This window comes from Lygodium microphyllum, chromosome 23 (genome assembly GCF_053477565.2).
Source record: "Lygodium microphyllum isolate KBCC chromosome 23, Lygodium_microphyllum_v1.1.10, whole genome shotgun sequence".
In the NCBI taxonomy this organism is placed as follows: Eukaryota; Viridiplantae; Streptophyta; class Polypodiopsida; order Schizaeales; family Lygodiaceae; genus Lygodium; species Lygodium microphyllum.
Window position 1 is genome coordinate 109887875 of NC_141157.1, and position 23468 is coordinate 109911342.

Sequence of the window (23468 nt, forward strand, 5' to 3'; positions counted from 1 at the left end):
GGTTTTGACAAGTTAGGTATAATCAAAACAGGTCCTTTGTTGGTATAGAATTTTAGGGTTTCAAAAGCTTTCTTCTCTAGTTTGGTCCATTGAAATGCTATTGCTTTCTTGGTTAAATCATGCAATGATCCAGCAACCATTGGAAACCATTTAATAAATCTCATCTAATAAGAGGATAATTCCAAGAAACTTCGAACTTCATGAACACTAGTCAATTCTAGCCATTTTACAATAGCCTTGACTCTTCCTAGTTGGATTCATCCAAATCCCATCTTTGGATACAATATGACCTAAGTAGTGAATCTCTTTTAGAAAAAATTATCTTTTTACCATTCAAATAAAGTTTGTGTTTGCAGAGTTCTTGAAACACTATTTTTAAGTGTTGCTTATCCTATTCTTTATCTTTTGAATGAATCAAAGTATCATCAAAGAAAGTATCTGTAAACTTCCGATGTGCACTAAAGGTTTTTTCCATCATTCTATTAAAGGTCGTATGAGCATTGATGAGACCAAATGGTAGCACAAGAAAATCATACAAACAAAAAATTATCTTGAATGTTGTTTTATGAATATCTTGACGAGCAATCCTTATTTGATGGTAGCTACTCTTCAAGTTAATCCGGAGGAATGATTTGGATCTATCCAATCTATCTAAGATATCATCAATTCTTAGAATGGAAAATCTATTCTGAATTGTTATTTTGTTCAGGGCCCTGTAGTCCATGCACATGCGGCAAGATCCATCTTTTTTCTGTACTAAGAGGACTTGAGAGCAAAAAGGTGAGGAATTGGGTTTTAATAGATCCTTCTCCAAGAGCTCATTCACTTGCTTCATGGTCTCCTCTTGTTGTGCTGGACTTACACAATAGGGTGGCCTATTTGTAGGTGAGCTTCCAGAAATGAGATTAATGTGATGATCTTCTAGCTTGTTTGGTAGTAACTTGTTAGGTAGAGTATTTGCAAAACAATCTTTATACTCCTTTACGAAACTCATTTGGTCCTCATTTATATCTGAGATGGACTCTTCAATTCTAGACTCTTTGTTAGGATCCTTGACAAAAATCAAGTATGAGGAAATAGACTTTTTCATTGCTTTATAAATTTGTACATGGGATAAGATGGGGATAGAGTTTCCTTCCACTCCCATATCGAAAGATACATTTTTACCTTGAAAAGAGAATCTAAACTTATTTTGATTCCAATCAATGGCTAGATCTATTTTTCTATGCCAAGTTATTCATAATATAACATCACAATGACCAAGATCTCTCATGATAAAACTTTCATGATTTACATAATCTCCTGTCTCAATTGGTAGTTTCCCAAGAATAGGAATAACTTCAGACCCTATTTCTTGAAAGCAACACCTGACATTTTTGGTGTTCCAAACCTCTCCTTTGGTAGATGTAGAGCTTCAACAATCTGAGAATGGATATAAAAATATGTAGTCCTTGTATCAAAATGAATGAGAACAGGTTGATTAGCAATCTTAATCCAGGACATAAAAAGCTTCCTTTTCTTTGATAGAGTCTCATCCTCTTATAAGGATTCCTTGGGTACAACATTTGCTTGAGGTGTCTTTTTGAGACTAATTTTCCTTCTTTGCCTTATTAGCACATTGACCAGCCGTGTGCCCTTTTTCTCCACAAGAAAAGCATTGTCATTCTCTTGTATATTTTGCTAACTGCTGATATGTTAGCTTCTTTTTGGATGGCAAAGGTGGTCTACCTCCGTCCTTATGCTTTGGTTCTTGTTTATCTGACTTCTTTTGGTCAAATATCTTGGTCTTATTTCTTTGTGGTTTTTCTTTTGAGGCTTTGCCAAGCATCCATGACATATGCAATCCTTAGCTTCTAAGGCGGCATCTTGGGCTGCTTTCAAAGTATCAGGCTTTTTCATCTTCACAGCTCGTCGTATTGTCGGATTTAATCCATGGATAAACTTTCTCATCTCCATATTCGAAGGTACTTCATTAAGAGATGTAAATTTTAGAGAAACAGATGCAAACCTGTTGATATATGTTTCAACATTGTCTCCATGGCTTTTCTTTAGCTCATCCCATTTTTGTTGCACATCGGCTTCAAAGCATGAAGGTAGAAACTTCTTGTTGAACATCTCCTTAAACTCTTTCCAAGACTTAGGTTCCTTTTCCTCTTGAACAACTTCGAGCCACTAATTTAAAGTAGCATCCTTCAGATGCCTTTTAACCATCCTAATTTTTTATTTTTCTATATAATGTTCACCATCAAAAGTAGCATCAAAGTATCTAGTAAAAGATAGAGCTTTCTGAGAATCTCTCTTATCATAGGAAACATCAAACTTGATGCTCTTCTTTCCAAGCTTGAGGTTTCTTTTAGTATCGTTTTCCTTTGCTAAAAGCATATTTGGAGATTGAGCTACCATGGAAATAGCCAGCTCTTTGACTTTCTTCGTGCCCTTATTCATGGAGGGATTCTTGGGACAAGAGGAGGCAGCTTGTGTATGATGAGACTTTGGAGTCATTGCTTGGGTGGATCCTCGAATAATAGGTGATATGTTACCTGTCATAGACTTAATTGCATCAATAACTTTGATACCTTTTATACTGAGATAGACCTTTGCAGCCATAATACCATCTGTCTCAAGAGCCTTCTTGGTAAGGAAATATTCAAAAACCTTTGCTTCAGCTCGTGCTTTAGCTTCTCTCCAAGCTTGAATTTCTGGATCGGCTTCCAACTCCTTGTATCTTTGTATCTTCTCATAATCAGAGAAGGATACAAATATAGAGTGTCGGGAGCCTTCCGATTGTTCATCAAAATTCTCTTCGCCTCTTGATATGGCAAGAAAGTTAGGCCCAAAGATTGTCACTCAGTTTTAAAAGTTCTTGCAAAGAAAAGTCCTTACTCTAATACTAATGTCAACGCGGGTTTGCACTTAACCAACTCGACCGTGAAAATTAGAGAGAGAGAGAGAGAGAGAGAGAGAGAGAGAGAGAGAGAGAGAGAGGGGGGGGGGGGAGGGAGGGAGGGAGATGGTGCGTGCCCCGTCGCCTGGCACGCCCCGTCGTCTGAGGGCCCCGTCGCGCCCCGTCGTCTGACTGCCCCGTCGCCTGCGCGCCCTGTCGCCTGAGCGCCCCCCGTCGCCTGACTGCCACGTCGCCTGCGCGCCCCGTCGCCCACGAGCCAGGTTGCCCCGTCGCCACGTAGCCTAGTCCTGTCCTTGCCCTCGCCTGACTTGCGCCCCCTGACAGTGCGCACCGTCGACGCCTGAAGCTTGTCCGCCTGTCCCGCCCCTGTTTGCCTGTGCCTGTCGGATCCGGCTCGCCTGACGACCGCTCACCTGCGCTGCCTGTGCTCGTTTCCTCTGCGTCAGGGTGGCTGTGGCCCCGTCGACGCCTGGGAGACGCTGCCCTCGCCAGTCAGCCACCGTGGTGGTCGCCCCAGACTTTTAACGCCTGCAACCTGTTCGTGTGACGTGTTGCGGGTCGTCCTCCGCCGTGTGCAAAACCAGCTTACAGGGGTGCAGATTTCTAACTCAGCCGACAGTGATCTACACTGTGCGTCAGTCCTCCTTCGAGATCAGCTCGTCATACAAGTTGGCTGGTTTGGATCTGGATTTCATAGACCAAACGGTGGCAGCACTTGGCTCGGATTCTGATGCTGAGGAACCGGAGGATATGGTTCCGTGCACTGAAGAGATGCCCCCGGGTCCTGACATCCAGCCTGCGGGTAAACGCACCAAGCATACCTCGGAAGAGATAGGTGTTATTCAGGATCGTTTCTATGCGCAGGTTTCTTCGGATTCTGTGGACTCTCAGGAGGTGGACTGGGAGCATCTACTGGAATTTGCGAACACTCTGCTTGGCGAATATGTTCAACATAATCAGGAAGCCTTCTCTGACTCTGCACCTGACGATGTTCTGGAAGCTACCGTCGACCCCTAAACTGTCCTACGCTCCTTTTCGGTGTTTTATGATCGTGCTGTGATACTCTTCTTCACTGGTCGAATCCCGCTGCTTTCTCGTATTCGCCAATGGCTGCAGAGTCTGCTACAAGGGGAATGTGTTGAAGAGATTTTTGTTGGGTCCCGAGGTTTTTTTGAGGTCCTCTTGAAAACTGAGACTCACGGTGCTGCTCTCCTGTCTAAACTGCCTTTGTTTTTTGATCGTCGGTTGGTTCATGTGGTTCCATGGCGCCCGATGGCAGATTTTCAGCACCTCCTGCAACGTGAATGCCCTGTGTGGGTAGAAGTGGAAAATTGTCCGGCTGTTTATTGGCCGCTATTGAAGGATGCTATGGCCGCTGTGGGCACGGTTCTGGTCCCTCCCAGTCTCAGGGCTGTGAATCGCAACCGCTTGTGCATGTTATGGGATACTGCACGGAAAAGGCCTGCTTGGTTACGCCTCAATTGCCCTGGCATGCATCCGTTACACTTTCGTTTGAAATGGGGCAATTTTACAGGCCATTGCTTTTCCTGTGGACAGTTGGGGCACTTTATGGCCGAATGCCCAGAGCAGCAACACATTTCAGATGCGGGCCATGTTGCTCCACCCATGGAAGATATGGTGTGTGATGCTCCGTCGCTGGATACTATCCCCCCGCCCCAAGTTTTGGCCAAAGGTAAACAACAGGTTTCGGGTCTGGATTCCCGTGCCACTGATTGGGTTGAAGTACGTGCAAAAAAAGGCAACAGGATTGTTGCTGGCATGGAGAGTACTGTGCCTACTACCTCACAAGATTCCATGCGTACATATATGCGCAGGAAGGAAATGTTGTCTTCCGAGCGCTCTGCTCCTGCTATGGTTTCCTCCGCCCCCCGTCCTCAGCCCGCCAAGAAAATGTATTCGGATCGTCTAAAGGGTCCACCTGCAAAGCTGGCTTTTGATACCAGAGGCAACGTCATTACCCCGTGGGACCGTCGTTATCCACGTTCCAACCCCAAGCAAGCAGATATGCCGTCTACTTCCAAATCTGGTCCTCAGAACTCTTTTGCGGTGTTGGCGGATTTCTTGGATGAGGGAGTCCTGGACATTCTCGCCGACAATGTCAAATCGAGGCAAGCTGTGCCTCGTACCTGATTGTGTTTTGCATACACATGGAAATAGCCACGTGGAATGTGCGAGGAATTTGTTCTCGACACAAGCAACATGCCATGTGGACTGCATTGTATGAGAATCAGTGGGATGTCCTGTGCGCTGTTGAGCACAAGAGTCACGGTGCAGCCGGAAAAGTTGTGGATTGCCATGGCTTTCGTTTGTTCTATGCAGGAACACAGGCCATGCATTATTCGGGTGTGCTCATGATTGTACATGCCAAATATCAGCCTGTTCTTATTAAAAATGATGTGCATGGCCGCTTTTTGGTGGTTGAAATTTTATTCGAAGGGGAAATCTTATGGTTACTTGGCCTGTATGCTCCGAATGATTCGTTATCTCGCCGGGAGCTTTGGCAGACTTTGCAGACTTCCTTGTCACTTGGCCGACGGGGCTTCTTCATGGGGGATTTCAATATGTGTGTTGATTCTTCCCAGTCCACATCGGAGCACTCGGTAATGGATGCCTCGGAAAGTCGTATGTGGCATGAGTTGGCTCTGGCTGTTCTTAAGCAAGATCTCTGGTCTTGGCTACCCGTCTTCTACAGGATTTACTTTCCATTCGGCCCAGTATGCAACAACATGGTCGCGGTTGGACCGTATATTCATCATGCAGAATGATGATTTTCTGTCTGAGATGCTCGAAATCAAAGTGCTGCAGCAATATGCCTTTTCGGACCATTTCCCTCTGCAGTTCGAGTTGCTTGCACAACCCATTGCACCTTTCAAGCAATTTCTGGAGAGACTCCCTTTGCGTTTCAACTCGTCCTACTTGAAGCATGCAATTTTTCAGGGCTATATGCAGCAATTGCTTGACAGATTCTTCTTGGACTTTTCCTCTCAGGGCACTGCGTTATTTGAAAGATTGCTCTCTAATGTGCAGCGGGTTGCTCGGCAGTATGGGATCTATCATGCCTCTCTTTGTCGGCGGCGTCGACAGGCAGCGGCGGACTTGCTGGTTTTGGTTCGCTCCCTGCTGGTGGACACTCCGGATGATGCATTTCTGCTTGCACTGGCCATGTGGGTGGCCGATCTTATTAAAGAATTTCAGTTAAAATCGTATCAACAGGCCAAATTGCAACATCTGACAGAGACTTTGCAAGATAGTGCATGTCAGACCCATAAGTTCTTTCGAGCTCTCCATGCCTCTCCTGCTCGAGAGAATCTAACCAGTCTCGAGGATGCAGAAGGCCACCTTATCCTGGATCCACAGACTATTGTGCATATGTGCAGGAATTATTTCCGTGACCTTCTCGGTTCCGCTTCTCCACCTTCAGCCCAAATTACTCAGGCCCGTTCGGTTTTTTATGACCTGGTCCGCAATCAGCTTCCGCAGGACATGCAAGCTACTCTGGAGTCAGATATTGGTGAGGCAGAGGTTATGGACGTCTTGTTACACTTACCCAACGATAAAAGTCCGGGTTGGGATGGTCTCACCAATGAGTTCTTTGAAGCTTTCGCTACCCAACTGGCGAAACCATTGCAGGCTTTGTTTCAGCAGGTGTGGGAAACGGGGCCTCCCTCATGGAAACAAGGACTTATTAAACTGCTTCCAAAAGTTCCTTCGCCATCTAAGTTGACACAGTGGCGCCCAATTTCTTTGATGGGTTCAATGTACAAAATCTTTTCCAAAGTAATGGCGAATCGGGTCCATAAGCATCTCCCTGCCCTTGTGCACCCTCTCCAGTATGGTTTCATTAAGGGCCGAAATATTCTACACAATGTTTTGAGTGCCCAATTTGCCATTGATTATGCCAGGCATTCTAATCGGGAGGTAGTACTGATTCAACTGGACCTGGAAAAGGCTTTTGACTATCTGGACTGGTCTTTCGTTGTTGCTGAACTTATGTCTGCTATGGGCTTTGGTGCTCGGATGTCTCGTCTAATCTACACCATTAGTGCTGCGGCGTCTTCGCGAGTCATGCTGAACGGAGGTGTTACTGAGCCATTTGTCCTTGCCCGTTCTGTCAGACAGGGGTGTCCTTTGAGCCCTTTATTCTTTGCCCTTGCGACACATCCAGTTCTTTCCATGTTATCACATATGGCCGCCTCTTCTCAGTTGGCCGGACTGTCGCTTCCTACAGGACAGCACTTCATTAGCCAATCCCTGGCGGATGATACCTTTATGATTTTGCGTGCGGACAAGGATAACCTTCGAAAAGCATTGGATGTTTGGGGTCTCTTTGGTCAGGCGTCAGGCCTTCGTATCAATGCGCTCAAATCAGCCCTTCTAAGCTGCACGGACTCGTATTTGCAGTCCTTGGATTGGCAGGGTCTGGTTGTTCGTCGTGGCTCCATTGTCAGGCATCTTGGATACCCTTTGGGTGTTGATGTTCCTCCAAAGCAGCTTCTGCAGTGGATTTCTCAGAAAATGGTGGGTAAGTTTATGTATTGGAAGTCTCAGGCCTGGCCCTTCCATGTTCGCCTCAAAGTAGCCCAGATAATTATGTTGCCAATGCTCACATATTTCTTGTCATTGTTGCCCTGGACTACTACGACTCTGAATGCTCTTACTCAGTCTATTCGCTTCATGCTATGGAAGAAGGACTCATTGCATGCAGGTATTTCCTGGATCTCGTGGTCGCATGCGTGCACCCCCAAACGCATGGGTGACGGAGCTATTTTAGATGCCCAAACTCACATGCAGGCACTTCGTTGGTTGCTTTTCCGCGCCATGTGCTTGGATCATCATCTGTGGGTCGCTATAGCCCATTATTTCCTTGAGGGCCATGGGCTTCTGCATGGCAATACCCAAATCCGGAGTTCTTGGTGGCATGTTCTTAATGCTGATTCGCGGTTCTCCAGTTCTTCTTCATCGCTGCTTACTCATTTGGTATGTTCTTGGAAACACGTCCTTCAAAAGGCTCAGTGGCATCCAACGGAGGATCGCTTGGCTACTAACTCTTTTCAATTGGAATTATTGGCAGTCTCGCGTTTACTTTCGTGGGAAGGTAAACATGAGCTTAGACCACCATTCAACCGGATGGCACGTTTGGGCTTGTCTTCGGTTGCGGATGCCACCCTTGCCAATCGCAATGTGCTTATATCGTTTCGTACAGCTAGGAGGCTCTTCAAGATCCCTCGTGGATATAGGCCTTTATGGGAACAGCTTTTGACGGTGCTCCAGAGCAGACAACCCTTTCCTGCTCTTGCTTCGGATTATCCCTGGCAGGATTGGGACCTACAAGGCCGGCCGAATTTGAGCAAAGCTTCTGCTAACCAAGTGTATCATTTTCTGATTAAAGATCATCAATGGCTAGTTACTAAAGCCAATGCTTTATGGGGATTGCGTAAATCCCGGTCATGGTGGAGGGCAACTGTGATGGAGGGCTGGTTGAACAAGACACCCTTTAAATATAAAGTCTTTCTTTGGAGAGTGATGATTGGGGGTCTTCCGCTTGCTTCGGCTCTTTCCAAGCGACGAATCTCGAATGGCACCTGTTTCTTTTGCACCACTACTATGGAATCCGCCCGCCACCGATTTATTTCTTGCCCCGTCGCTCAGAAAGTCTGATTATTTTTGTCGGCTGTTTGGCGAGGGGTGGTTGGTATCACCCTGCGCCCCTTTGATTGGGTTTTTGGCCAGCCCAAATACCCTACGCCCGCACAGCCACGTATGAAGCTCATGTATCACTTTCTTCGATACTGGGGCTGTTGGCATAACTGGACCATTCGGAATGCTTTTCTGTTTGACTCCGCCTCTAATGTTTAGCGGCATATTGTGAGGCTTAAGGGCCTCTTGTATTGGCAGTTAGCTCTTCTCCATCGTTCTGATTTGCTCTCTACGGAGGACTTCCGTCCCTGGCATATGGCAATTTCCTCCGCATCCTTGCCATGACATTGTAACTTGTAGTTCTTAGAACCTCTTCACATGATGGCTTGGATTGTCGTCATGTATCTTGTAATCAAGTAATCTTGTATTTTTTTCGTAATTAATACAATTACCTTTTACGAAAAAAAAAGAGAGAGAGAGAGAGAGAGAGAGAGAGAGAGAGAGAGAGAGAGAGAGAGAGAGATCTCTGTTAATGTCTCTAAAAGGCCAGAGTGGTTTTTCTCAGATTGCAGGAGCTATACTTGATCATTTTCAAAAATTTTTGCATGCCTAGGAAGCTTACTTCATGGGCTATATGTGTAAAATTTTTGAGTAAGTGGTGTTATGGGCATTGATATATTAAAGTGCCTATGTATAGATTTAATGCTAAAATCTGAAACTCCTGGCCTGATTTCCTAAAGTCTAAACTGTGAAACTCTGTTTTTTATTGTTTCCATTTTCCCCCTTTCTGAAAACACACACCACCCCCCTTCCTCCCCCTTCCCCGGGCCGCCCGCCCCACACTATGGACTCTTGGAGGGTGTGTCAATGCTGTTGTAGTGGTAGTGTTTGGTAAGCTAGGTCTAGAGCTAGTACTATACAAATATATAAGGGAAAGTTTGGTTATTGGCTTCTGCTTGGTGTCTCCTTTGGTCCTCAAAAGTTTCACTCTATGCCATCAGAGCTTTAGTAAAAATTCTCTTGCTCCATCACCCTACAAAGAGCTCCTTAGACTCAACCTCTTGGTGGCATAGGTGGCAAGTGCATGCATCCTCAGACGTGTGTATGCCGTTCTACTCAATGCTCAATTGGTGGAATGATGTCTGTATTTGTTCAATAGCACTAGGTGCCCTATGGGAGAAGTGTATATCCATATATGCTGGCATGATAATGAATCCCTCTTGCATTGTGCCATTTTTGTATGGAGAGTGTTCTTTGGGATGTATCCATATACAATGTTCGAGTGAGATTTAAATATGGGCAATCTAGATTGTACTGCAGTGGTGGGAGTGCTTCCATCTATAATCCATGTGTCCTAAACCATGACTGCATCTCTGCATTCCAGCAATGTGTATCTCCATTCCCTCCACTCTCTGTTAACTGGTTGGAAAAATTCAATGCCAAACGTGGATGTCTATACTCAGGGAGCTCTCATATCCTCTATAGGCAAGTCACTGACTGAAATAGGGTCTTTGCAACCACAGGTGCTGTTTCTATCTTTGCTTTAACCATCTCATGGGGTACCGATAGTTTGGTGCGTTACCTGTATCATGCAAGTGATCATCATCACTAGTGGTCTCTCAATATTCTTCCATGTCTTTTTGTGGAGACTTGGACCCTATATTGAGTATCCATACAAGGCTGGGGTAACCAATGTATCAAATGGCCATAATTTAGTTTGGAGAGAGAGATTAACATCTACCGAAGCCAAAGACAGTCTAGGATGCAAAATCATGTACAATGGGCAGTAATCACTAGGTATCAAGGTGTAATATGTGATTAATAGTGCAAAGCAAAGTGCAAAGTGATGTACAATACAATGTCAATGCAGGGATAAGAGGGGTGGCTGGATGGAATGCTAATGGTTGAAGCAAATAGTGCTCCTATTTACTGTTATTCATGTAGGAACTGTGATGAATGGGGATGTTTTGGCACCCCTTTTCTTATGTAAAATAGCTGTGTAGTGCACATGTCATGCATCCTGCAAAATCCAAATATAACTTCATTCAAGTTATTCTGGATCCTTTTCTTTTGGTAGTCTCCCTTCTTCCCCTTTTTGGTGCACTGTTCACATATTTTTCATCTCTTATAACTCATAGTAGCTTCAGGCTTTGGAATGTCTATATGTCCTCCCTTTTTGTGCGTATGTCGCTGAGGTTTGCTCCATGAATGCAGGAATGCCCATTAGGCACATATAAGGATGAATATGGCTCAGATGATTCTCTTTGCAAATCGTGCTCCCTTGAAAGACTTCCAAGAAGAGCTAAGTTCACATATGTTCGTGGTAAGGTCTGCTTTTATTGCAGTGAACTTTGTAAAACTCCTTAATTACATATTGAGAATTGTGCAATGACTTTAAAATTTCAGCCTGGGAATCTTATGCAGTCATTTCATGATCAACTCTCATTTTAAAAATTTCCTTACAGGTGTGGGTAGTTTACATTTTGATGCATCAGAAAAGATCAGTATATATAGGTCGAAATGAAGTCAAGGTCAATAAATGCAAGAGGAATTTGTTGAGTTTCTTGGACAAAACAATCTGCTGTTTTCTTTTGTTTACAGCTGATGGCCAATCTTTCTCACACACTTCTTTTTTGGGTGAAACTATATTATTGCATTATATTTTGTTAGTATCACAAGTAGCTACATCTAGTGTAAACATAATAGCTAAATTCATGGCCAATCTCTCACACATTTCTTTTGTTTACAGCCAATGGCCAATCTCTCTTACACACTTCTTTTTTGGGTGAAACCATGGTATTGCATTATATTATGTTAGTATTACAAGTAGCTACATCTAGTGTAAACATAGCTAAATTCAAAAAAATGTTGAAAAAAGAGAGAGTACTGGTTCTCCTTAGTATTCTGAAGTTTGTAGTTGTCATATATGGATTGCTGAAGAACAAGGTGAAAAAAAGAGAGTGCTGGTTATCAGTATCCTGAAGTTTGTATTAGTCATATAGGGATTACTAAAAAGATCTCTTGAACAAGGTGAAAAAAGAGAGAATACTGGTTCTCATCAGTATCCTGAAGTTTGTAGTAGTCATATAGGGATTGCTGAAAAGATCTCTTGAACAAGGTAAAAGTATCAATACTAATGTTACCAAAGATAATATGTTTATGGGATCTGTTGAACTAGGTGTATGCCCTCAAAGGAGCAGGAGTAATACCAAACAGCCAAAGGTGTTTCAACTTTCCCAAAACAATGAGAAGGGAAAATGCACCCTTAAATAACCTGGAATCTTATCTATGAGAAGGGTATACTTGTAAATGGAATGATCTCAAAAGATAGTATGGTTACAAGATTCCATATAGCCCAATACCCAATATTTGTGAGAGTACGCAGCAGAAGAGAATAGAAACACGAAAGAGATTAGAGATAAAGAAGAGAATGGAAACAGAAACCTGCACTGAACATGAAAGAAAACTGAATATAGAATGGATTGATCAGGCCCTGCACACAGCCCAAAGTGTCAGCGGGGGCATTGGATCAGGCTGATGATGGAGATGAGCACTATATAACGGAGGAATGCCATTGGATGATGGAGAGTGCTGAGATCTGCAAGACAAGGTGGCTGCCAATGAACTGGAGCAGTTATGATGTTGTGACCGGTGGCGTGAGGGTCGAGACGCACACGGCTTACACACAGCAGAGAGGCAGAGAGAGAGAGTGCAGAGTAGAGAGGAGAGTGAGCACGACTTGTGGGTAGAATGACGAGTGTACCTCTTTAGGTTTTTAGATAGATATATATATGAAAGTAAAAGTGTGCTAAGGCTGTGTTCACACCCGAGCACATATAAAAGGCACGAGGGCCCTTTATTCCCAACAACCTCCCACCTAAAGGCAATGTGCCTTAAGAGGAGAAAAGAATCAGCTAAGTCTAGGTATTTACAAAGCTGAAATACATATATCTATCCAACTCCCATCATTTGGCGGCAATGAGCAAACTGCTTTGTTGGAATACCCTTCGTGAGAAGGTCTGCAGGATTATCATTTGTATGCACTTTGATAAGCTCAATGCTCTTGTTGTCAAGTACATCTCTAATGAAGTGATACTTCACCTGTATGTGCTTCGTCTTTGCTTGAAAGATGGGATTCCGTGCTAGCATGATAGCACTCTGACTCACAATGGAGAATAGGTAACTCTGTAATGCCAAGCTCTCCCACCAGATGTGAAAGCCATAAAGCCTCCTTGCATGCCTCGGTGGTGGCAGCCACATACTTTGCCTCTGTAGTAGACAATGCAACACACTTTTGTAGCCTTGAGATCCAAGAGACTGCTCCTCCTATGAAGGTAAACACATACCCAGAAGTGGACTTTCTGCAATCTGCATGACCAACATAGTCTGTATTCGTAAAGCTAAGGGCACATGTCTTCTGCTTTCCAAAGCAGATGCACAAATCCTTTGTGCCTTTGAGGTATCTCATAATACCTTTCATTGCTTCCCAATGCTTTTTACTAGGGTTTGCCATGTGCCTGCTGACCACTCCCACTGCAAAGGCAATGTCAGGACGTGTAGCAACCATAGCATACATCAAACTGCCAACAGCTGATACATATGGTATCTTGGCCATTTCAGCCTTCTCATCATCAAATGTAGGGCTGTTCTTTGCGCCGAGTTTCACATATGGAGGCAATGGAACCCCAATTGTTTCCCTTCCCCTCCTTCCATATTGAGACGTTGCAAAACCTTGGAGGTATACTCCTGCTGAGATAGATAGAGTAATCCTTTTGACCTATCTCTTAGTATTCACATGCCAAGAATGTGATTTGCATCACCAAGATCCTTCATGTCAAAGCTGCCATGAAGACTTTGCTTCAGTGAGTCCAAGGCATGAGTATCCCTGTCAGCAATCAACATGTCATCAACATACAGAACTAAGATAATCAGGCTGCGATTTGTTGCCTTCTTGGTGTACAAGTAGTGATCCACTTGACTTCTATGAAAACCTTGAGACTGCATAAATGAATCCGACTTATGATACCATTCTCTTGGTGCTTGTTTCAGCCCATACAAACTTATTTTAAGTTTACATATCATCTTCTCTTTCCCTTGTACCACAAACCCCTCAGGCTGCTGTATATATATGTCTTCATGCAGATCACCATGTAAGAACACAGTCTTTACATCCATCTGTATGAGCTCCATATCTTCAGGTGCAACCAAACCCAAAATGGTTCTCAATGTAGTCATCTTGACTACAGGAGAGAAGATCTCATCAAAGTTAACTCCATGTTTTTGCTTGTATCCCTTCGCAACCAATCTTGCTTTGTACTTTGGCGAGGAACCAGAAGTGATCTTTATCTTGTAAACCCATTTACATGGAAGGGTTTTCTGTTCTTTAGGCAACTGCACCAATTCCCAAGTGCAATTTTTCTCAAGAGATTCTATCTGTAACAACATGGCTTTATACAATTTCTTGCTGTCCTATCTGTCCATTGCTTCCTTGAAGCAAGATGGTTCACCACAGTCTGTCAACATGACATAATCAGTCAAATTGTTTGCACCAGGAACAAATCTATTAGGTTGTCTAGTAGCCCTAGATGATCTCCTAACCCTATGATAATTGTTTGCTAGCTGTTGAGCATTTTCAGCTTGCTGTCCTGGCATTTCAGCCTGCAAATCAGCATTGTAAACGCCCCGAACAACGTAGTATGCTTAACAATTATGATATTCGCTTGTTTTCGAGACTTAATATAAAAGAGAATGAACACTTAAAGCTGAAAGTGAAAATTACTCACAAAATTACAGCCATGAAAATGTAAAAGTAATGGAGACAAGATTGAGGGTTGAAGATGGGCAACCCCCTCCCTGAAGGAATGTATTTCTGCTCAACCCAAGTCCCTTAGGGAAGAGCTCAGTTACAATCAACCTGAGAGTGAGAAGAAGTAATTCTCACTCTCACAAGATCATGCAAAGATGTACAAACACACATGCATTATCTATTATGCAATGATAAAAACTGATTTCTTTACAATATGAGAGAAGAAAAAGGGGAATTCAGCCTTTCTCCATCGTTGATCAGCAGTACATGGATAGGGCTTGCTTCTTGTAGCTAAAATGGAAGAAAGAGCTCAAGAAGGAGGTGCTGTAATGAATTTACAGGCTTGCTGTCTTGTAAAAAAAACAGTGATAGAAGAGGGAATATGGAGGAATTTGATAATGGAGAAGTGGGGGATGATGATGGGGATGGATGGGGCCAGTTTCTGGCTATCTGTGGGTGCTGTACATGAGTTTGCAGCAAAGAAAAATGATGATGAATGAAGAAAAACGAGCTCTTATTTATAGGAGAGGGGAGAGCTAGTACAAAAGGGGAAAGTGGAGTAGCACAAGACAAGTGTCTAGCCACATGTCATGAGATGTGACAAGTGGTGGGACACTTGGAAACTTGTGTGACAAGTGATTTGTCTCTTCTCTATGGCCTTCCTTTTTGGGTTGAATACTGTCAAGAATAGAAACAACCAAATTTAGTAAGCACAGTCAGAGTACAGAACTTACTATTTTTAGAATGACATCCCTATTTTTTAGGACTAGCATTTTTAGGCTAATTCGAGGCTGCTAAATTTTAGGGACCTCCTAAAATTTAGGGATCTCCTAAAATTTAGGGACCCTCCCAATATGGGTGTCATATGAAAGCTTTTTCCGTGTACATCGCAAAAATGGTATCCGAATCTTCATGTGATTTTCTTATGCAAAGAAATGTGCATTTCAAGCTTTCGGCCCACACATGTACATTATACAAGCATTTCATGATCATGTCATCTTGTTGATTGTAACTGTTTGTTCTGGTGGATCTAGCCCACACTTCAAGGCATCAATCCTTTCTGTGTGCGAGTCTAATCCTGATATGCGTGAGTTCTAGTCATAGGCGCCCAATCGGGTCATATAGGTGGAAATGTGAACTATCTTTTCTCTAACCCACAGCGTGGGTCCACCATAACCTGTGACCACTCATCAGTGGCCAGCTCCAATGCACTTTTCTTTATATCTAATTAGTGCAAAGGAAATAAATTTAATAAATCATTATATAGACAAATTAATGAAAAATGATACAAATTCTGTTTCTATAGAGTTGTGACAAGCATTAACAGCTTGCTGTCCTGGGTGTTCCTGCACGTCTAGTGGATCATCATTATGGGCAATGGTTGGTTGATCATTTCCAATATTATTTTCTGCATTTGTAGGTTCATTTACAGCAGGTATTTGCTGCTGTACAGCGCACACATTTTTCTGTCCAAAAGGTATTTCTTTCCGGAATACAGCCTTATGGACCTCCTCCGTCTTTTCGGGTTGTTTATGCATGTGATGTTCCCGGAAGATAACATCATCATGCTTCATTTGGATGAATCTTTAATTCATCACATTGACCAACTCTCCACTACCAAGGAGAAGTGGGATGAGCTTGAAAGGCTCTATGGCGCTACAAGGAAGAACTCCAAGATCTTTCTAAAGATTGAGTTTTTTAGCTTGGAGTATAAACAGGGAGAAGATCTAAGAAAGTTTATTTCACATATGAAGGGGCTCATGGCACAGGTGGCCTCCGTTCAAGCACCCATTCATGATGAAGATGCCATTACTATCCTTTTGAAGTTTGTGAACTAGGTATTTCCAACCCTTGTTACTACCCTTACTAATATCGCGAACCCAACGTTGGCAAGTACCATCCAGTCATGCGCCAAATACTTTCAAGTGTGCATATGAAGGTGGCTTGCCCGACCACACTTCTTGGGAAACTCCTCCCTCCCTAAAGACCTGTTTGGTGACCGATTAATAAATTGTACAGCTGTCATAACAGCCTTTGTCCAAAAACCATGGGGTAATGCAGCATGAGACAACATCGTACGGACCTTATCCTGTATAGTCCGATTTATACGCTCTGCAACCCCATTTTGGGGTGGATTATGAGGGGCAATGAGCTCTCACTTGATTCCTTTGCTGTCACAAAATGCCTGAAAGGCCTTGGACACATATTTACCACCACTGTCAAAGCGAAGACACTTAAGTGTCTTATCAGTCTGATTTTCAACCAATGCCAAGAATTTTTTAAGCTTGTCAAGCACTTCATTCTTGGTACGAATAGGGTAAACTCATACCTTCCGTGTAGCATCATCAACAAAGGTGAAAATATTTCTTTTCCCCTAAAGATAACCTTGGTATATGACATACATCGGAATGTACTAACTCTAGAGGAGAAGATTTCAGCGAAAGAGACTTCTTATGAGACGTCTGTGCATACTTACCATAAACACAATGATCACAATGCTCAAAATCAACATAACGAAGACAAGGCAAGTAACCCAAACGAGAAAGTACTTTCATTTCAATTTGCCTCGTGTGTCCCAACCGACCATGCCACAAAAAAACACTTGGCTGCTCGATCACGGAACGTGATCGGTCACACTAGATACATGGTGGATATACAAGGTAGCACTTTTACAAGCTCTGGCAATCACTCTAAATCCCTTACAGATCTTCCATTTCCCATCACCAAAGGTGGTATGAAATCCATCGTCATCTTGTTGCCTTGTGCGAATCAAACTCTTCTTGAGCTGAGGTATATGCCGTACATGCTGAAGTGTGAAAATAGAACCATGCTGAAATTGCAACTGCACACACTACCAATACGTGCAATGTCACATGCATAGTTGTCCCCAAGATGGACAACACCATGTCGACCCCCTGTATAGTCAGAGAACCTCTCACGATAAGGGGTGACATGAAAGGAAGCACCCGAATCGAGAATCCAAGTATGCATGTCATCATCTGTATATGCAAGTAAAGCATCTGCACTAAAGTGTGAAGAGACCAAGAGTATGTCATTTCCACTGTGACTTTCATGAGTGACTACATTCACGTCTTCAATTTTGACACTGCTCTTCTTAGACTAACTCTCTTTCTTCTCTTCCTTGCTATCATTTGTGTTCTTGTCCTTTCCTTTTTCTTTCTTCCATTTGTAGCAGTCACGTTTAAAGTGACCCTTCTTGCCACAATGATGGCATTCAACATCCTTGCCACGTGATTTACTGCATCCCTCGCTATTAGATTTGCCTTTCTGCTGTGATCTACCCCTAGTATGCAAAGCAATGGAAGACTTACTGGATGCATTGTTCTGCCGATTCTTTTCTTCCATGAGTAGAGCACTCTCTACATCAGCATACAAAAGGATCACATTAGAATTGCTCATAGCAGTCCTGAATGCATCCCAACTCTCTGGTAGAGTGCAAAGCAAGAAAGTAGCCTTAAATTCCTCATCAATCATAAATTTCAAGGCAACTAGCTGGCTGAAAATGGAGTTAAACTCACTCAAGTGAGTAGACATTGCTGTACCTGATTTCATACGCAAATCCATAAGCTTTTTCAGCCAATACACTTTGCTTGCGACACTCTTCTGTGCACACAGTTCTTCTAGTCGAGTCCAAATAGCATATGCAGAATCCAAACCTTCAATGTTAAATAGCAAGGTATCAGAAATCGATAGCTCAATGATTGAGCATGCAAGCTCGTTTAACTCATCCCAATCTTTCTGTTCCATATTTGCAGGCTTTGCCCCTTTGGTCGTAATCGGCTTTGTCTGCTTCTTCTGTAACAGGATATTGTAGCACTGTTTTTGCCAAACTGCAAAGTTATGTGCTCTTTCAAGCTTCTTAATGTGCATGAGATTACTGTTGTCATTGCTGCTAGCCATGATTTTTAGTCCAAATGTGACAAAAAAATTCAGCAAATGCAGGCCCAAACTGCACACAAGTGACCAAGGTACAAAACAGTACCAACCAGCGATAAATAACCACGTAGAAGCAGAAATTTCAGATCTGCAGATAAATTTTCAGAAGCACTAAACCTTGTGCTGCAGCACTCCACAACTGATTACAGCTGTTTCAGGGGCAAATACATCACATTACATGATATGTCCCAAATGTTAGAAGCAGAAATTTCAGATCTGCAGATAAATTTTCAGAAGCACTAAACCTTGTGCTGCAGCACTCCACAACTGATTACAGCTGTTTCAGGGGCAAATACATCACATTACATGATATGTCCCAAATTTTAGCTGCAATTTCTGTTGTACATGCACCCACGGGCACAAAATTTGACACACACGGTCAAAAGCCCCAAAATTTTTGTACTCAAAAGCATCAACCATACATCTGCATTGTTTCTGACATGCATACAATAGACCAATTTTACCAGAATAGAGCAATTTCAGTAAAACCCCCAAATTTTTCCAAGTGCTAGATGCCCAAATTGCATGGAATTAAACCTGCATGTACATAAAATGACCAAATAGCGCACAAATTTTGCCCAAACAGCAAAAGATGCAAATTGCATGGGGTCCAATGTGTATCAATATCGAGAAATTGGGCAAATTTCAGCCCAATTCTTGCATATACATGACAAGCCCTAAATGTCGAAGGGAAAATGTCACAAATTCCTGCAATTTCTAAGACAAATGGTCTTGCTCTGCATCACAATCCCCAAATTTGAGAAAAGCCCCAAATTTTCGGGCCAAGATTGCATAAATTTGGAAACTGTGCTTCCACGCGTGAAACCCCGTTGGAGGGAAAAGGGGATAAAAGAGATTAATTTTAAAAAAACCTGATTTTTTGAAAAAATGTGATGGGGAGGGGAGTGCATTGATCCGTTGGCCTAGGTCACGCTAGCATCTCCTTGCCACACGCTGGACTGTCTCGTCACGTGTGCTGCAGATGGGGTCCGCCAGTCATTGCCAGTCGTTGCACCGTCTTGTCGCACGTGAGCGTTTGTTGCATGTCTCCAGCCTCGTCGCATAGTCTTCCAACAGTCTATCGCGACCTGGTCGCTTGCAACACTTGCCCTGTCGTCTGCTGCTCGGGTTACGCCTGCCTGCTATCAACATTCGCCTACAGAAAACGTGCCCGTTGGTCCAGCTGTCTCCGTCAAGTACTCGATTGCTGACTCTAACATGCACCTGCTGCTAAGCCTACGCACGCCTGTCGATTGTCTTGAGATGTGTAAACACTTGAGCTGTCTCTTCCCCGCTCTGATATCTGTTTGTTGTGACCGGTGGCGCGAGGATCGAGACACACTGTTTACACACAGCAGAGAGACAAAGAGAGAGAGTGCAAAGTAGAGAGGAGAGTGAGCATGACTTGTGGATACAATGAGGAGTGTACCTCTTTAGGTTTATATATATATATATATATATATATATATATATATATATATATATATATATATATATATATATATATATATGAAAGTACAAGTGTGCTAAGGGTGTGTTCACACCCGAGCACATATAAAAGGCACGAGGGCCCTTTATTCCCAACACATGAATAGTTGTTCATGACTACCCCTCAATCAACAGTAAACTTTTTTCAAATATCAAAGCAATGCAAACCATCCCTGACACTTCCATGCAATCCCAAAAGAAATATTATAAATACCTTATATTTACTCTTATAGAATAGATATGAGGGTTTCAGATACTTCTTCATCTCTTATCCTCACTCTAGCTTGCTGGCAACGATTCTCTAAAACATAAGATACATGTGGGATTGGCTAGCCACTAAGAGGCTTTAAGCCTTCTCTTCCAAGACCTAGTACTTTCTCTACCCTCCATAATGGCCTAAGAAACTTTACTCTTCTCAATCCACTTAGATTTAAGCTTCACAAAGTCTTCTACCTTCGGAGCTGCAATTAATGTAGTGATTGACGTTAAATGCTGATTGCCAGTGTGAATGGAGCCTTCGGGCACTAAAAAAGAAACGCATTGAGCAAGCTTGCTAAAATAGGTAGTGTGAATACACTAAAATTGACCAAAAAACTGTAACACACTGAACATTCCCAAAGTACTAAGAAAGAAGTTGGACAGACAACAAGGTTGTCAAATTCATTTTTGTAGGGTACAACAATGAGAGCAAAGGATACAGACTGTATGACCTTGTTTCCAAGGAAGTGTTTGTCAGTAGGGATGTGATTTTTGATGAAAAATCAGAATTATCCCTTGCTGGTTTTGATACATATCAAGCTGCAAATTATGTGTTTGAAGGGATGTTGCCCATTTGTTTTGGCGATATAGTTGGAGTTTAAGTAAATGATTAAAATGTTCAGCCAGCTGCTCCATTAAGCAATGCAGAAATTTAGTCTATGGCTGATCAGAATATTCAGCAAGATGCTGAATTCGAGGTTTAGTAAGAGTGTACATAATCAGGAAGCTAGGCAAATGCCTAGATGGTACTTGCTGACCATGAAAGATAGTCATTTGGATGCTCCTATTACTGGTCATACTAGAAGACAAGCACGTTTGTATGATCATGCTAATACAATGGAGTTTATTATGGCAACACACACACTTGATGATGAGGAGCCTGATTGTTTTGAGGATGCACAACAGAGTGTGCATTGGATGGCAGCAATGCAACCTGAATTTGATTCTATCATAAAGTATTAAAGATGGGATTTAATGACATTGCCTATTGGAAAGAAAGCTATTGGCTCAAAATGGGTCTATAAGATAAAAAGAAAAGGGGATGCATCCATTGGTAAGTACAAAGCTAGGCTTGTAGCAAAAGGCTCCGTGCAAAAGAAAGGCATCGATTATGAGGAGACATTTGCTCCTACATCCCGTATGACTACCATTTGGTGTATGGTTGCTTTGGCTGCCCATTATGGTTGGATTGTGTACTAGCTTGATATTGAAATTGCATTTTTACATGGGGAACTTTGGGAAGAAGTGTATCTTTTGCAGCCCGTGGGTTTTGCAGTTGAGGGATCCGAACACTTGGTATGCAAGCTGGAAAAGGCTTTGTATGGTTTAAAGCAAGCTCGACAAGCTTGGTCTGAAAAACTTGATACCTGTTTACTCAGCCAAGGGTTCATTTAACAGTCCATTAGAGTCTACTCTTTATGTATGCAAAGAGAGGTGATCCTTACTGGTTATTTGTCTTTATGTAGAATATCTTTTGGAACTTTTGAAATGTTAGATTTCACGCCTTTGTATTACTATTTGGGCATTCAATTTATTCATGATGCTAGAGGCATTGGATTGTCACAGTCCAGATATATTGGTAAACTCCTTGAGAGATTTGGTTTCCAAGATTGTAAGCCAGTTAGCACACTGATGGAGACTGGACTCAAGCTATCTTTGCATGATGTTATTGATTTGTTTGACATTCATATATATGCTCGAGCAGTTCGATGTCTCATTTATTTATGCAACACAAGGCCAGATATTCAGTTTGCAGTTTCAGCCTTGAGTAGATATATGCATAGCCCACGCATGTCACTTTGGCAAGTTGTGAAGCATGTCTTTACTTGCAGGGTACTAAGACTCTTGGATTGCTTTATGCCAAGGGGGGACCATTACAATTACATGCGTATAGTGATTCAGATTGGGCTGGTGATTTTGATCAACGTCACTCTACGAGTGGAAATTGTTTCTTTCTTATCTCATCCTACATCTCTTCGGTTAGTAAGAAAGAATCCATTGTTGCTACATCATCTTGTGAAGCTGAATACAAGGCAGCTTTCATTGCCAGAGATGAATGTGTATGGTTGAGACGTTTCTTGGTCAATCTTGATATATATGCTAGGAGCTTACTCCTTTATTTATTGATAGTCAGAGTGCCATTACAGTGGCATGGAACCCAGTGTTTTGATGTACACACAGAATACGTAGAGATCCCATATTACTTTGAGAGAGAGAGGGTACATGCACGAGATATCAGCCTTGTCTACTGTCCTACCACCAACAATGTGATAGAGATCTTCACCAAAGCTCTTTCTCGTGATAAATTTAAAGCATTTCACAATGCTTTAAATTCGATCTCCTTTGGTGGATGATTCTTTTATGTTGAGCACTTTTCACTTCAGGGGTGTTTGTTGGGTTTGGCTCACACCTATGCTCATAAAGAAGTATTGGTGATCGGCAGTAGGACATTGGGACACTTTTTACTCTCCTTATGAGAGATTTTTCCCCCAATTACATTATTTTCTATTTTATGTGTTTATGTTATATAGTTCGGTCACTTACCATGTTTTATACCTTTCGGGTGTGAATGCGCCTTAATAACCCAAAGGTCTAAGGGTTGTACTTTGTACTTTCACTTACACTCGGGAATTGCATTATCTATCGTGCTGTGTCTTCACTCTCACTCACTATACTGTCTACTGTGTGCTTCCAACTGAGAGCTGCCATATCCCATTTGACAGATTGACAGTATCATAGGAATAAAACAAGGATGTCCACATTCACTCACATTGTTTAGTTTGCAAGATCCAAACTATGGTTGTTTGACACCCTAGTCACACCTACACTACTATATGGAGTAGAGGTATGGGGTTGTAGCTTATAGCACAAGCACCTAAACCCACTCATTGATCAGACTGAAAAAGAGAGAGATCATTGTGATGGCTTGGATGGTATGGAAAGGCCATTGATCATGATGATAGCATGCATGTTCAAGAGTAAGCCCTGCATCCCACATCCCATCATAAGAGTAGATCTAGGGGCAGCGCCGGCTATGAAGAAATGCTCTTAATGCAGAAAACGCAAAACCAATTGTACGACAAAGCAGAAATTGATAAACAAAGAAGGTAGGTAGGGTTAGGATAACCGAGAGACAGAGAACACAATGAATAATGAAGTGAATGACTAGTGAATATACAATGCTCATGCAACAAGCACACCATGTAGTGAATATTGAACCTTGAACTCCTGTATCTTTGGGATCAAGGCAGAGGCTATGAGCTGGAGAGAGTGTCATATCTTGAATGGATCTCAAAACGTAGCAAGGCGGTCTTTGTGTGTTGAACACGAATAAATGGAGCTTTGGAAGTTGGATTTGATGTAGATAGGCAATGAGGAGAGAGAAAGACAAAGCAC

At 42.6% G+C, this 23468-nt stretch overlaps 1 protein-coding gene across 2 annotated transcripts in view; it reads left to right on the plus strand.

Annotated features, from left to right (window-relative positions):
- Window positions 1-23468, plus strand: part of LOC148016610 (ephrin type-B receptor) — a 158817-nt gene that overhangs the window by 84901 nt on the left and 50448 nt on the right. For both annotated transcript variants that reach the window (XR_015688087.1, XM_087664191.1), the window contains exon 15: window positions 10778-10886. Coding sequence is in view for 1 of the 2 variants with exons in the window: in XM_087664191.1 (XP_087520317.1) it covers window positions 10778-10886 (109 nt within the window). In the remaining variant the exon portion in view is untranslated. The remainder of the gene's footprint in view (window positions 1-10777; window positions 10887-23468) is intronic.